Genomic DNA, 16,876 nt, shown 5'->3' with positions numbered 1-16,876 from the left:
TGCCGGGAAAAAAAAAAAAAAGAATTGTTAAAAAAAAATCATAAGGCTGGGAGTTTGTTTTTCACGGGATCCGTGATGAGCGCGAATTCGTTGCGTGACGGGAGGCGATGAACAGCGCCACATGGCACAGTGCCCGTCGACTAAACCGCCATTTTGAATAAGTTGTTGAAGAAAAGGACGTTTTGTTTTTTCAAAAATGCTCCCCTCGCATTTTTCTGTCGCCGATTTCGGTGTCTTTGCCGTTGCTTTGGTTCTTGGATTGATCGTTGTCCTTCTATTCATGTTTGACTTCGTAAGTACTAGTAATGTTTTTCAAACGCACATGATCCGTTTAATTTGTTGTGGCTGCAGATAATTTAGGGAGATCGATTAGCGTCATAAGCAGAGAGATCACCCGGAGAGATCAGCGTCGAGTTGGGATTTTTGGGGTTAATGAACGTCTCAGTATTTAAGGGTTAGCTTAGTTTCTCAGGGTTTAGAGCTTAGGGGTTGGGGTTAACCTTAAGAATTGCTCGTCGCGTCTGCTACCGTGATGGTTGGTGGTTGGTGGTTATCCATGGCCAGTCGTTTAACTCCCAAAGTCGATTGACCTCCAACCGTTTAGCTCCCAACCAGAGGTCGGTCGATCTCGTTCGTGGAGCGTGAATAGGGCTAATCGACTTCTGGTTGGGGGCTAATCGACTTGAAGGCTAAACGACTTACTTACCCTTGTATCGGGTGCTTACCACTGAAGCTTGCATTGTTACGTTGTACGTGTACAAGAAGTACGTTCCGAGAAATTGTGCAAGTCGGCTAGATGAACGATGTAGCCACGGTCCTGCGCTATGAAAAACAAAATAGCCATTAACTTCTGGGGTTTTTTACCTGTAGCATTTGTTGTTTTTTTTTAATTACGACAATAACAAATTATTTTACTGCAATTGCTACTAATCTCGCAATCTGATTGGCTAATTCGCCGTTGTCAATAAGAGTCCAGACAACGCTGCTCGCGTCAGTGTGTCACGCAATGCCTTTTTCAGCTCACGCTCTAAAGCAAACATTTTCTTTGAAGTTGATATTGTGGTAAAAAACAAATCAAATGTGGTTTAGTGTGGTCTGTACTCTTGTCGACGACAATACGCGTCATCACAGTGGTCAAAATGTTGTGGACTCACAAGGCACAGCTGAGTGAGTCCACAACAAATTCTGACCACTGTGATGACGCATATCATTGTCGATAAGGGTACAGACCACACTTAAAACCACATTCAATTTGTTAATTAGCCTATGTAAGGGAATACCCCCCTCCCCCACGCGATCACACAGCACTCAAAATGGATGCTGGATAAAATATCCAATAGTGCAAAGTTGCAGCTAATTAGTTCTACAGCCCACAACTGGCAACAAATTCTGTAGAATATGTCATTTTGAAAACTTTCTCTCTTTAATTTTGAAAGTATCCTCTGCAAATGCATCAAGTAACAATTTTTCTCTCATCGAGGTCCCCACCCCTCCCCTCTATGTACTCTGCATATAGGCACGCAGGCATAAAATTTACTAGACTAATATATTATAGATTTAGCCAAACCTAAAAGCGGAGCTTCTGGGCCAGGTTTTTTTAAGCCTGATCAAGCTAACCCAGGATAAGCAAGGATTTTGATTTGAGGTTTGTAACTTTGTGGTGAGGTTTTCTGTTTATATTGTTTGGCTTTCTGTTTTGAGTTTCAACGATCTCAAACTACACAAAACAAAAGCAGTGAAAAACATTTGTACACCTTCTGAACAACCCGGCCCAGATTAACAAGTTATCCTGACTTGAGCCTGCGATCCAGTTGAAAACCATTACTTGGTCAGCGGTCAACATGTCACACTGATGAGCTCTAAACCCTAGCCCGCAATATGGTCATGTGATGCTGGTCAGGGGATACATGTACCTTGTTTTGACAGGTGTCAATTGATCATAACATGGATGTCCAATATCAACTATGTATGCTGTAAACCAAGGCTGCATGCCTCAGTTGACCTATTAACTGGAGTATGGCCACCATGTTGTGCAACGTTGTCGTCGTTGGGTGCACGTGCCTGCGATCCATGCCGCTAGCCATGTTGACCACAAAAAAAGAGTTGCATGGTTTTCTATTTCTAATTGCATGCATGTGGTTCTGTTCCTATAGTTGTAGGGCTCTGCTTGGTGGCCTTTTGGGCTGCCAGCACTTCATTATGAAGAACAAATAGCCTTTTTTGCAGTTAGAATTTCTCATTTGCTTTTACAAATTTAATCCAACCTGTATGCAAGGGCAGAAACTACATAATTGCCCAAAATTTCCTCATGTACCTGCATTTAGTTATTAAATATAAATGAAAATAGTTAACCCTGAAAGTTGTATTTGTATAATTTTTTTTTACTAAAATGCTGCATTCCTTTCTCTTTCAGAGGGGCTCATCCAAGGGTCCACAGATACCTGGAGTTGCACCTTCAGATCCAGTGTGGGTACAATGTATATAATTTAAGTAAACTGTTTGATTTTTATCTACCCGGCCAAATTTTATTAAAAGCTAGTGTGACTGGAACTTGTTATTTCATGAAAGGTGCTTTTTATGGCCCAGTACATTATATAATTCTATGGTTTCACATCCAATTTCGTTCCTGAGATGGTCTGCAGGTCCTTAATTCTGAGCAGTGATATCAAAGTAAGAAAAAAAAAAATACTAACAAATATGCGATTGGAACTAATTTGTCTAAAATTTCTTTTTGTTCCTTTGGCACTTTTTTCCTCTAAAATTTAATTTAATCTGCAAAAATTACTTATTAATTGTTTCTTTTGTTTGGCAAATAATTATTAGAAGATAAATAAATAAATATATGAATAAATCAATAAATCAATAAATAAATAAACAAACAAATAAATTAATGTGTTGTTCCAGAAAATATCCATACCCCTCCCACGGAAGGCTTTTTGGTTAGAACCCTCCCACTCCGCCCAAAAATTTTCACTTTTGAAGCCCCCCCTCCCCTTCAGAATTTCCAATAGCCTTCCTTGGGGTGGGTATGGATATTTTCTGAAACTGCACAATTAATTAATAACGTGGTGTTCTCTTTTTTAGGAGTGGGAACTTAGGGGACATGGCTAAGGCTGGGAGTGTTCATGAGTACTTGATAGAGTTACATGAGAAGTATGGCAACATAGCTGGATTCTGGTGGGGAAAAGAGTACGCTGTCAGTCTGTCGTCAGTTGAATATTGGAAAGAAATACAACAACTCTTTGACAAGCCATGTAAGCTGATGTTCAGTTACATTTACGTTACTAAATAGTTATAAGTGCAAATAATAGCTCACACATAGCCAATGGATGAATGGACATTGATTTACTGTTCCTCTAGATCTGGCATGATCAGATGGTCAGATAAAACAATGTTTTGCTTTACCTTTGAAAGGTATTTTTATTATGATTTGTGCCATTTCCTTCAGATGAACAATTTAAGTTCTTTGAGCCTCTGTTTGGAATAAAGAGTCTGACATATAAGAATGGACCAGAGGCACGCAAGAAAAGGCAACTGGTTGACCGGAGTTTTAGCCATGAAGCAGTGACACACTATTATGATCACTTTACTAAGGTATTTGTTACTCTTGCCATGTTCTGTTCTGTTCTTATTTTATGGTAAACCATGATACTATCAGGCTGGCAGGCACTTCTGTAGCATGAAAGAATCAGAGTTGGTTATTACTCTGTTTTAGAAAGGAGTCAAGTCCATCATAGTATTGTCTTGCACTTCCAGCATTTAATTGACACCAGTACCCAGTGATACACCTGGTTCTGGTTGTTTGAAGGGTGGAGATCACTTTCCATTGCCAGGATAACTGTTGTCAAAATGGACAATGTTGCCAAAAAGGATAATAAATGTTATCCACTCTTTAGAGTTCACTATGTTCAAACTTTTGACAAAAAGCTTCAAGTAACTATATTGAAGTGGTAAGTAAGTAAGTAAGTAGAAGTAATGGAAACACATACAACCAATCTCTGACAAGCCAGGTAAGATGTTCAGTTACTACACTGTAGATTACGTATTTATAAGTGAAAGCCTCTGGTGAAAGACGTGGTTAGCAGTAATCTCCAATGAATTGGCATGCAAACAGGACTGATTAATAATAGTCATATCAATTTTATTAATTGCTTCATGCTACAAAAACTGAATCAATTGAAGCACTGGCGAGATCGAACCCCTGAGCTCGCACAAGCTCTTGCTAATCTTTTATCTCACATCTGTTGCCCATTGCTCACAGTCTTTAGTTAGTAAAAGCCTTTTGCATTAATTAAATTATTTTTAGATCGCAAAAGAGACAGCGGAGAAGTTTGCTACATACTCTCAGACTCAGGAACATATTTTGTTAGGGAAATCCATGCTAGCCATGACAATCAAAGCCATATCTGTGGCAGGAATGGGTCGCTTCTTTATGGACAAGAAGGAAATTGACAAAATGGCAATAGCATATGAAGATGTAAGTAAGAGTTTTGCAGTATTTACTTTAGGCTCAATTTCCAGCCAAACTTCCAAAATGGCTGGAAATCGAGCCTACATTCCCCCTTTATGCGTAGAAAATGTAACACTCAGGCTTCAGTTTCAGTAGATATTTACTTGTTGATCACTAAATATTTGACGTCCATTTTGTAACCAACAGACACTTTTTTATGTGACTGAAGTTCTATTATCAGCATCTTAACTGCTGCCCTTTAAATGACTTCCTTTCATCAATATTGCTGAAAAAACATTATGTTTAGGCTTCAAGTCACCTGTGAAATTTTTAGTATACAGCTAGTAAATAACCTGCTTTCATGCTATTGATTCAGTTACAGCCTAGGTGGCCCTTTAAATGTTCTTTTACATTGTGTGCCTATGAGACTGCATGTGCTGGCTTGCATTATAGGTCTGAAACCCTGATATTTGCAGTGGCAGATCCAGACCTTGAGCCAAAGGGGGGGCCGGGGGGGGGGGGGGGTTGCTTGCCCTGCCGGCTTTTCTTCTGTGATTTTTTTTACCCAAAATAAGGGGGGATGGGCCTCCCAAGCCCTTCCCTTAGATCCACCACTACTTTGTAAAACATACCACAGCAGCAAAGCTCTCTGTACATCTGTATGCAGTGTTGTGTGCCCAGAACAAGATCAGCTTGCTTGCACTTGTTTATTACTTCATGAAGCATAAACAGAGACCATTTAGAGCTCCATGTAATGCACTGTCTGAGAAAAAAATAATAATCAGTGCTTTTATGATTGTACAAGTCCACAATACAATCCCATTCTATCAAATTGAATTTAGTGTTGGAATGAGATGGAGGCTCGGCTTGCTGGTCCTTGTCCTGCACCTGACAGTGAGAGGGAGAAAAAATTTCAGAAAGGTAATAAATCAGTAGTTTGTATATGCTGCTGTATAAAGTCTGCATAAGTGGTCCATCAGGCTAGCGTTTATCTGTGGTTTTGGTAGCATGAAGCAACTAGGAGTATTTCTACTCCCCTTGGATGAGATGCTAGTCTACGGCAGGGTTACCTCAGTATAAAATTTGCCAGTACCAAATTTATACACCTGGGTGGAGAGAGGCACTGTGACAGGAAAATGTCTTGCCCAAGAACACAACACAATTATATCCCGGTAGCCAGGGCTCGAACCAGTGGACTGCTAAATCCAGGGACAAGCACACTAACCATGAGGCTTAAACCGCATCTCTTAGTTGAGTAAGATCTGGTTGTAAAATGAGTCCTATTTTAAGTTGGACATGAGATATATGTATTTGTCTATCACAGTGCCATCTCCACTCTGTGCTGGTGAACTGTTAACAAAAACTATCATAAGTTCAAATCTAGGGGCAGTGTTAATGCTGTGATGACCCAGCATCCCTTCCAAAGGGAGTGGCAGTTTTCCTAGTCACTTCATGCAACAGAGACAGGGATAAACGCCTTCAGTGTAACTCGCATGATCATGCTTACTTACCATGACAACAGAAAATGAAAACTAAAATATACGAGAACCCTTCTAATTAAGTGTGTTTCAAAACCATAGAAGAGTGTTGAACTCATAGCTAGCTAGAAAGTAAGGACATTCAGGAGGGTGTTTTTGATCTTCAAAACTTAATTTAAGAACTACACTTTTGTAGTATTTAGACTATCATCTGCCTTAAAGTTTGGCCCATATTTTTTACATGGAACTCAAATTGGTGTTATATAATGCTAAGTAATTAACGATATACTGTACCCACTCAGGTTCTGTTTGTTTCTGCTTTTACAAATTTAAAGCTAACTGTATTATTTCCAACTTCATTCTTTTTCTCATCTGCAGCAAAAACTTACATGAAAGATACAGTCAAGAACCTGCTGAATAAGAGAAAGCAAGAAAAGAATAAAGAGGAAATGCTGTTCATTGATTCCATTTTGGATTGTGATCTTATGGATGAAGAAGAGGTAGCTTGACGGAGTTAAATTTTCTGTTCCAAGTGTATTTTGTTAATGAATATGTCTTCCTTTGTCTCAGATAGAAAGAAAGTAAATTTAACCTAGTTAACTTTATAAATTGTGTGGTGTGGTGTGATGTCACTCACAAGTGTTTTGTCTCTCTGTTGGAGCCGCATATGCTTGGGGCGAGCCCATGAGGAAAATTCCAACTTGACTACCACCCTGTTTAAGAGGCCCCGTTGCTAAAACATAAAACTTGCGCACAAAATTCTGACAGCTATGTAGCAGGTTAATTAAACTTCTATTACAGTTGTAATTATGGGTTACCAGTTGTTCTATAACCACATTCAATTTTTCTAAGAGCATGTTTTAGCTTACTCATCAAGTGAGCACTAGGTACATCTTTTTTCTTGTTCTTTGTAGATGAGCGATAATGTGATAACATTCCTAGTTGGAGGCTTCCACACCACAGGGTTCAGTACGTACTGTTTAAACAATAAAATAGTATCAAAAGTACCCTAATAAGGTGTATTAGAGAGTCAATTGCCACAAAGGCACCTTGAAAAAGTGCAGTGTTTAATTCTAAAATAGTATCAAAAATGCCTCACATATATGAGGTGTATTAGAGACAAATTTGGGACAAAGAGGCAGCTTGAAAAAGTGCAGTGCATATTGTGTATTGTGCGTTTTGCTGCTCTGTCTTGAGGCTAAACTTATCTGTTAGATTAGATCTGTTTAGCAGCTTAACATCCACTGGAACATGGAAAACATGGAAAATTTCCTGTTGTTTTTCATGTTCTCGAGAAGATGCAGAATTAGGCGATTTCAACAAGTATATGTCTTGAAAAGGTGACTATAATGCACACACAAAATCATTAATTAAAAGCAATACCCCACCCTTTCTGTAAACAAGTGCAGAAAGCATTTTTAATGTGACTGTATCATGACATTACCTTTTAATGATCTTTGTATTTCATTTTATCAGTGATGACCTGGTGTTTGTACTATCTGACAAAACATCCTGAGGTTGAAGAAAAAGTTTTTGCCGAACTAGACAAAGTTTTGGGAGATGAAGACATCAAACCACAAGTAGCCTCGGAACTGAAGTGAGTGCACTTTACAAAACCTAATTTCCTACTGGAGGCGGTGTGGCTGAGTAGTTTAGGGCACTGGATTTGAAATCTGGTGATCATGAGTTCAAATCCTCCCTGCTGCCAGGGTTTGTGTTTGGTGATCCCAAATTGAACTCTTCCGTGTCTTGTTAATACCGTAGCCTGGACTTACCAGCCTTAATCAATTGGCATTTTTAACAAGTTTTTCAACTCAGTTTACAATATTTGTTTCTACATTTACAAGTGTCCCCAGCTGGCACAGCAGGGCTAAATACCATGGGACTTAAATAGAGTGATCTATCTACTGACCCACAGGGACTTCCATTTGAAAAGGCCGGGAATGCTTGTCTTTCTGCTTAAGGATGTAAAGCAAGGATTTTGGTCTCACTTAAAATCTTCAGGACATACTACGCTCTTTATAGCTGGCAAAGTATATTTTTGGGTGCACTCAGAGAAATTTAAATGAAAAAACAGTTTCACTTCTGTTTTTAGACTGGATTTTTGCCGCTCTCTGGAGTTTAGTCAACTAACACAAGTTCCTTTCTCAAACAGCAGCTGGCAATCACTAGCCTAGTTGGTTCTAAGTAGTATCTTTTACTGAGGGGTCAAATAAAACTCAAGACATGCCCAGAATGGTCTCCTTTAGGGACTTAAATAAAAAAATTTATGTCAAGCATCCCTGACCTTTTCATATGGGAGTCCCTGGTTCTGTTGAACTGTTCACAATGCGGCATGGTTTCCATTCATTTAGGTACACTCGTCAGGTGCTTGATGAGACCATGCGTGCCTCGGTACTGGCTCCTTGGGGTGCACGAATCCATGAGTTTGATCTCCAAGTTGGGGAGTTTGTCATTCCTAAAGAGGTAATCATATGACATAATGAAATAAACATGTGTTTTACTCCATGCTTAATTCATCCAATGAGAGAGAGATTTCTATAAATCTACCAAAAAAGCCGTACATTTACATGGATCTTTGCTGTGATTGGTTGCTGCCAGGCAACAATTTTTCATGTATAAGCTAAACAACCAATCAGAGCAGAACTGAGTAATGTCATTGTAAGGAAATAAAAGTAACTGCCACTCCATGCTGCCGAAAAAAAAATGTTACCCTTTACTAAATATATTGAAAATATTTTCAGCTGGAACATCTCAATTTTTGCATGCCCAAAATGTGTTAATGCCCTCTCCCCAAACTATAAACGATAATTGAATTCAGTGTTTTTTATGATATCTACAATAGCATCTGTGGAAAGACTACAGCCTTTCCTTCACTTTTGATTTTTTTTTTTTTCACTTTTGATGCCAATTTCGTTTTATTTTATTTTTCAGACACCAATACTTCTGCCATTTGGCATTGTCCTGCAGGATCCAAATTTGTGGCCAGAACCTAACAGGTAAAGTAAAGGCCACTGAACTCTGAAAACAAGCTTGGGGAAATTCAAATAAGCTTTCTGTCTCATCCAGACAGCACTTTTCACATTTTTTGGTCAAATTCCTGTTTTAGGTTTGATCCTGATCGTTTCAACCCTGAGAACATCAAACAGCTTCCAAGCCTTGCTTACCAGCCATTTGGCTTTGCTGGGAAACGAAAGTGTCCTGCATGGCGATTCTCAATTGCTGAGGGACTGGTGTTTTTGTCCGTTCTCATTAGACGATTTAAGTTTCATCTTGTAGAAGGACAGGAAGTGAAACCTGTCCATCAGCTGGTGACGTCACCAGCAGAGGAGATCTGGGTCACAGTGACTGAGAGATAAGCACGAAAAGAACTGAACCAGTCAAACATTGTTCCTTTATGTTAAGCCTTGACTGCAGTGAACAGCAGCTTTGACTGTAATGACTAATTTCTTTGTACCGCAAATCCTTGTGTTAGGAAGGGGAGGCTTAACTGGCTTAACAGAGTAAGGGGGACTTATTTAATTTATCTTCATTGGCACAGTAAGAATACAATAAGGTAATACAGTTTGTTGCTAAGAAATAGAGAGAAGGGATGAGGGCTTTAAGAAGAGGGAGTTTAATAAATTTGCTTTAGAAATGAGGGCTATTAGAGAGGGGGACTTACCTTAGTAGAGAGGACAACTTTTTTGAGAGAGAGATTATTGGAGTGGAGGACATATTGTGAAGGGGCTTACTACCGTAGGTATTACAGAAGCAGGCTTAATATATAGATTTAGGCCAGCCTAAAAGCATAGCTCCTGGGCTGGGTTGTTCAAAGCCCGATTAAGCTAATCCAGGAAAAGGTAGAATTTTGAGGTTTTCTGTATATTGTTTGGCCTTCTGTTTTGAGTTTTAATAATTATCATATACACAAAACAAAGCAGCAAAAAACATTTGTATAGGAGAAAAAGTTATAATTTGGTTAACTTTTAATCCTGGGTTTGAACAGGCTTCCAAACAATCCTGCCCTGTTTTCAACAAGTTAACCTGACATGAACCCGCGATTCAATCGAAAACCAGCAGTTGGTCAGTCACACGTGACCTTGATGAGCTGTAAACTTGAGCCTGTGATATGGTCACGTGATACTGGTCAGCAGATACCTTGTTTTGACAGGTGTAAATTGATCATAACATGTTTGTCCAATATCAAAGAAGTACATGGTAAACCAAGGCTGCATATCTCTGTCAACCTATTATTTGGAGTATGGCCGCCATGTTGCGCGACTCCGTCGTCGCCGTCATCGTGCTCACGCGCCCATGAGCAATACCGCTAGCCATGATAATCATAAGAAAATCAACTCATTGGTTTCCTTTTCTTCCCTATATGAGTATGGGGCTCCGCTTGAGCTCCGCTATTAAGAAGGGACTTAATAGAGAGGATATTTTCTTGGGAAGGGTTTTCTAGGGAACGGGTTTATTTGAGAGGGGGCTTATAAGAGAAGGGGCTTATTTGAGAGGAGACTATTTTGAGAGGGACTTACTCACAGGGGCTTACTAGAGAGAGGGAGTTTATTTGAGAGGGGGGTTTATTTGAGAGTGGGCTCATTAGAGAAGGAGATTAAGGGGGCTTGCATTAGAGAGGACAAGATAGAGGATTTATGGTAATTTTCACACAACATCCTAAAACAGGTTGGAGATAAATGTTGTAGGTGATATCAGCCTTTCTTTTTCAATTCTTACATAAAAACATACGTAATATTTAAATATTAGTATACTTATAAGAAATCAACAGATGGCTAACGAATCAGTGAATTAGTAAATAACACAATGCTTGAAATAAGCAAATAAATTATTTTGATAAGCGTTTAGAGTATAATAAATAGACTATTAATAAATAAACGAGTTTAAATCAAACTCTTCAATTTTCAGTGTTTTCTTTGTTTTCTGTTAGTTTCTCGTAATTGCTCGAAAGATTGATAAAGTAAGAAACAGCCTTCTATTTCTATTTATTTATTTTTCCGTGACATGTTATGTGGAGCCACCCACCACCTCCAGCCCTTATAATACATGGGTTAGTGGCATCAGACAAGACTGGGAACTAGTACAATGGGACACGCAGGGAGTCATGGGAAAAGAAAAAAGAAAAATAGACTATTGTATCCAATCTTCTCTCGCCCCAAAACCACACAAATTGCTACTTGGTACGAGTCAGGACTCGCTGACACTTCACAGAGTCTGGCGAAAGCTGCCACCCCAGTGAGACAGCGGGACTAACCGAGGAAAATGGAACGACATTTTCCAATCAAACTAGGCCAACCCGAATTCCCTACGTAAGCAGGAATCCTGGGCTCCTGACATTGGTGAAATATACTGAAGAGAAGTAGAGCAATGAACTGTTTCGTCAAAATGGAACACCAAATTCCTGTCCGACCGGTCAAAGTGGCCCACCTCCAGAGGGGGAACCGAATATTCCGGTAGGACCGAACCAAAACAGACCTTTCCATTTGACTTTCGACCGAAACTACAGGAGTGAGGCTGGCAAAGGTGGGGTACCAATCACGCATCACGCTGAATTTTTCTACTAAATCACGCATTACGGAGAATTTTTTTCAACAATTACGCGTCACGTGAAAAGAAGTAAGTACAACGCCAATTTTACTTTCTCGACCCTAAAAGCGTCGTTAAAAGAAGAACTCTGCCGATTCAACCAAAAAAATGCATCGGCAAATATGTGACCTCTCACGCAAAAACTGTTTTTTACGGTGTCCGTTCGAACGGCTGAACGCACGGCAAGTGAACGGATAAATTGAATAACGAACTGATAACCACTGATAATAATGAGTAATGACTTAAGAAACGATTCAATGAAATGCAAACTGTGAAGGTAAATCTTAGAGATTCATGAGATGTGGGCTGTGTAGGTGTAGATATATGTAGGGGATAAATGAGACTGAAAAACGATTTGATGGTAAATGTGAGGGATTCATGAGATGTGGGCTGTGTACGTATATGTTGGGAATTAATACGATGAAAGCTATGTAGGTATATGTGGGGGATAAATGAGATGTAGGCTGTGTAGGTATATGTAGGGGATTAATGTATGTATATGTGGGGGATTAATGAGAGGTATATGTAGGGGATTAATGAGATGTAGGCTGTAGGTAGGCTGTAGGTATATGTAGGGGATTAGTGAAATGCAGGCTGTGAGGGGATATTGGGTGGATATTTAGAGGATGGTTGAGGAACAATACTTGATTATATATCCAGGAGGTATTGTTTTAAGAGAGATCAAGAGAAATGTGTATATTGCGGTGGAGTTAACTAGCCGCCCAACCATCCGGGTGGTGTCGCACTTATAAAGCGAAAGAACTAAAGGCTTGGTTGTGAGCCAATGAGAAAGCACTGACGTCATAGCCAAACCGGACAAACGAGTTTCTGACAACGGCTGGATTTGATTATTCAAAATGGCGGACATACCTTAATTTAAGGCTATAATATGCTAATTTGCCAAACATTCTTTACATGCACGCTCTGATATTCTGTAACGGCTTTGTAATTTATGCTCTACATACAAATATATATTAAAATACGCGTTCACCTTGTGTATCTTGAGTTACACTAGCCAGATTAAGCCTTGATTGATGACGTTCGTTTAATGTTCTCTCTGCCATCTAATATTACACGTTGCAGCGAAAGGGTAGTTCAAATTCGAGGACAGCGTCTATCGTCTACGAATGCCTACGAGTTAGCGAAAACTTCAGCTGCCTCGCCGCCTTAAGCAGCACAATTTTCAATGTTATTCCACCAGATATCATTGTCTCCGCAACATTTAGAGTTGAGGTCAATTAAGTGGCGACTGAAAGCTATGGAAAGATAAATATTTGGTTTGGAGCGGGAAAGCCCCGAGTATTAACTCGCCATGTTCAAGGACGTTATTGATGACGATGGCCTTGAAGTCTTCAAAGCGATAAGCTATACTGAAGAAGATGCTAACGATTGCCGTGTAGTAATGGGGAAGACGAAAAGGTACTGCATCGGCGAAATAACGTAAACGAGATTGTTTCAGCAGGAGCGAAAAACTTCCTACTGAAACGCTCGACAACTTAATCGCTGAATTAAAAAGAATCATGGCAAAGAGCTGCAATTTATGTGATTTTTTTTACGGTTTTTACACGATATTCTCATCCGCGCTCGATTGGTCTTGGGATAAAACATGAGCAATGCACAAAGCAGCCATTAAGGATGACAGACCCCACGTTAAACAAGTGTACCGACGTTACATCATCCGAGATGCAAATATAGGGATCTTAACAATGACGACGGCGACGTCGAGGACAACGCCTTGTAAAATTGAAGTTTTCCAGGATGCCTATGGCTCTAAAACCTCGCTCAGGCTAAATATGTAATGACGGCGTTCAATTGTAAATGGAAAAACGAAAAATTAGCAGTTCGACTCATCGTCAAGACCATTTATCCACTCAGGAAATACGGAATTTTACTTCTGGACTACAAGCGACTTGGTGGTTTCAAGGTGACGGAATTTCGTACAAAGAAAATTTTCTTGATTTCGCTTTGTACTCAAGCAATGATGTATTGTTTACAACGCGCATACCACACGGCTGGATGGATAATTACGCAATCACTGATAATCTTCTACAGAGGTATTTACCAAAGCGGCATAGGATGAAAAGACACAAAAGACCATGTTTTTATTATCCCAACAGCTCCGCCGCTTTCAACATGGAATTAATTGGCGATCTGACATTCAAGCTAAATCCCAGGCCTTCTGTGAACAGAACAATACCGGTCATTGTTTCATCGCAAGCCAAACGCAGCCATGCATCACGGCCCACCACTGTGTCACACAACGTCACCCTTGGCTCCAAAAATTGCTGCTCCAGAGGAGTGAATTGGCACAATCTTACCAGCATAAGATGCTCAAACAAAAATCTGCAGAATAGTATTATACCAATCGACTTCTGTTTATTGAACACTAGATCGATCAACAAGAAGGAACTTGCGATAAAAGATTATGCAGTCGACAATAACGTGGACATTTTTGCAGTGACTGAGACATGGCTGCGCAATAATGAAAACTATAATTTTTCAATTGCTGAAGTTTGTCCAACCGGATACCGCTTCTACCATGTTCCACGGAAAAACTCACGAGGGGGAGGAGTTGGTCTCCCAATAAAGAAACAAATGAAAGTCACGAAACAAACCCAGACAAATTTCAGCTCCTTCGAATACCTGGACATTGTGACGACATGCTCCACTGGTTCTATAAGAATTGTAACTATCTACAGACCGCCTCCATCCAAGGGAAATCAATTAAATTGTTCTCTATTCTTTGAAGAATTTTGCACCCTCGCAGAACAGTTCGTTGTTTCCCCTGGCAACCTTCTAATAGTGGGTGACTTCAATTATCACATGGATAAAATCAGCAATTTGGAGACTGTAAAATTTAACAAGATCCTAGAATCGCTCAGTCTAGTCCAGCATGTAAATGGACCCACCCATAAGAAAGGCCACATCTTAGACCTGATCATAACTAGGGCCGAGGACGAGCTAGTCACTAGCGTTGAAATACGCGATCCAATGCTGTCCGATCACTCTGCTGTACACTGCAAGCTACGCCTAAAGAAACCACCTCTGGAACGAATGGAAATTAGTTATCGTAAACTGCGCTCGGTAAATATGGTCAGTTTTAATGACGACCTAAAGCAATCTGACCTTCTGACAACCAACGCCTTTGATCTTATGGATCTCACTGAAAAATACGAAAAAACTCTGACGGAAATACTTCAAAGGCATGCACCTTTAAAACGACGCATGATAACTCTCCGTCCATCAGCACCATGGTACCATGAGGGTATTAGTAACGCCAAGAGAAAACGTCGAAGGCTGGAGCGCCGCTGGCGATCGTCGAGACTGTGCGTCGACAGACAGATGTTTGTCGACCAGTGCCAGGTAGTGAACAAAATGCTAAGGGACGCAAAGGCTTCATACTATTCATCTATTATTTCAGAGAATGCATCAGATCCAAAAATACTTTTCAACGCAGTCGACAAGCTATTACACCGCAGAGTAGATAGACGCTATCCGACCGCACCCTCAACGTTTGTGCTTACGAACAATTTTGCCGACTTTTTTGACAAGAAGATAGCATCCATAAGAACGGAGCTATCCAAAGAAGTGACTTCTGGTACCCAGTCCTGCGAAGCATACAAACAGCCATGTCAAGCCGAATTCACAGAGTTCAGGGTGATGTCAGAAGGAGAGATTGAAAGTTTTGTGGACAAAATCGGTAAAAAATCCTGTGATCTTGACCCTATACCGGCTTCTATTCTTAAGGAATGTAAATCAACTATTCTACCCGTGTTAACTAACATCGTTAACATGTCTCTCCAATCAGCATCTATGCCCGCTGCACTGAAAGAAGCAATGATCAAACCGAAGCTGAAGAAGGACAACCTGGACTCTGAGGATTATTCAAACTTTAGACCTATCTCAAATCTGAAGGTTGTATCTAAGATAATTGAAAAGGCAGTATCTTGTCAATTGAGCGACTATCTACGCGATAATGATCTAGAGGAATCTTTTCAGTCAGCATATAAACGCTTTCACAGCACGGAGACTGCTCTCCTGAGGGTGCAAAATGACATTCTCTGTGAGATAGATAATCAGAAATGCGTTATCCTGCTACTGTTGGACATGTCTGCGGCGTTTGATACCGTCGACCATAAACTGCTACTAGAAAGAATGGAAAAACGCTACGGCGTGAAAGGAAATGCGCTAAAATGGTTTCGATCCTATCTTCAAGACCGAAAGCAGTTTGTGATGATTGACGGAACCAAGTCAGAGATGAAAGAACTTCGCTACGGTGTTCCCCAGGGATCCGTTTTAGGGCCAATCCTGTATTTGTTATACACATCGTCCATCGGGGACATCATCAAACGGCACGGACTTAACTACCATCTATACGCTGATGACACCCAGCTCTACCTCTCATTTAAGCCCAACTACGCCGAACAACCTGGTTCTATAGCTAAAATAGAAGCATGTGTTTCTGAGATCGACTCGTGGATGGTGCGCAATAAGCTGAAACTAAACAGAGGAAAGACGGAGCTTTTGATCTTGAGCGCACGACATCGTCCACCCCCATTAATAGACCACGTCGATGTGTCTGGTGAACAGATTGAGCCATCTACTTCTGCAAAGAACATTGGAGTCATCTTTGATGAGTACATGTCACTGGAAAAGCATGTTACCAGTACCTGCAAGGCCTGTTTCTTCCATCTTAGAAACATTAGCAGGATAAGAGTCTGTCTATCTCTAGCAGACACTGAAAAGTTAGTACATGCATTCATCACTTCCAAACTAGATAACGCCAACTCGCTTCTATATGGACTACCAAAATTTTTGATAGATCGTCTACAAAATGTCCAGAATGCTGCGGCTCGCGTTGTTACCAGAACAAGGAAATACGATCATATCAAGCCGGTTTTAAAGCAGCTACACTGGCTTCCAATAAGCCAGCGCATCAATTATAAGATTTTACTTTTAACCTATAAAGCGCTCAACGGCCAGGCCCCTAATTACATTACTGAACTGCTAGAGCCTTATGTACCAAGCAGAAATCTTCGATCCTCCTCCAAAAACTTCTTGAAAGGACCACCTGTCAAGTTAATAGGCTATGGTCATAGGTGTTTCTCTTTTGTAGCACCTAGCCTATGGAACTCTCTTCCGAACAATATAAGAGGGAGCGGCTCGCTATCAGATTTTAAGACTTGTATAAAGACATATCTTTTTAACAAATTTTATAACTAGACTTTTGGTTAGTTAGTTAATTAGTAGATTAGATAGTTTAGCTAGTTAGTTAGTCAGTCACTTAGTTAAGTTAGTCAGTTTTTATTTAAAGGTTTTAATGATTCCTAGTTTTACTTTCATTTTTACAGCTTAGCTATTT

General features: G+C 40.1%; 1 protein-coding gene across 1 annotated transcript; it reads left to right on the top strand.

The window, feature by feature from the left end:
- The first annotated feature begins 59 nt into the window (after positions 1-59).
- LOC110047947 (cytochrome P450 20A1-like) lies at positions 60-10,821 on the top strand. Its single transcript, XM_089284250.1, has 12 exons — positions 60-292; positions 2,414-2,466; positions 3,085-3,254; positions 3,449-3,594; positions 4,307-4,477; positions 5,293-5,371; positions 6,307-6,428; positions 6,843-6,897; positions 7,405-7,525; positions 8,283-8,394; positions 8,863-8,927; positions 9,038-10,821. The coding sequence occupies exons 1-12, from the start codon at positions 197-199 to the stop codon at positions 9,285-9,287; spliced, it is 1,440 nt and encodes a 479-aa protein (XP_089140376.1). The 5' UTR covers positions 60-196; the 3' UTR covers positions 9,288-10,821.
- Positions 10,822-16,876: the final 6,055 nt, after the last annotated feature.

This window comes from Orbicella faveolata, unplaced genomic scaffold (genome assembly GCF_042242905.1).
Source record: "Orbicella faveolata isolate gen_17 unplaced genomic scaffold, um_ofav_v1 contig_13, whole genome shotgun sequence".
Taxonomy (NCBI): domain Eukaryota; kingdom Metazoa; phylum Cnidaria; class Anthozoa; order Scleractinia; family Merulinidae; genus Orbicella; species Orbicella faveolata.
Note: the sequence above shows the minus strand (reverse complement) of the source record. Positions and strands in the feature narration are given on the sequence as shown.

Excerpts from the sequence above, each read along its gene's own strand:
- LOC110047947 (XM_089284250.1), top strand. The coding sequence starts at position 197 with ATGCTCCCCTCGCATTTTTCTGTCGCCGATTTCGGTGTCTTTGCCGTT. Across the intron at positions 4,478-5,292 it reads TGGCAATAGCATATGAAGAT|TGTTGGAATGAGATGGAGGC; the intron begins GTAAGTAAGAGT and ends AATTGAATTTAG. Across the intron at positions 8,395-8,862 it reads AGTTTGTCATTCCTAAAGAG|ACACCAATACTTCTGCCATT; the intron begins GTAATCATATGA and ends TTTATTTTTCAG.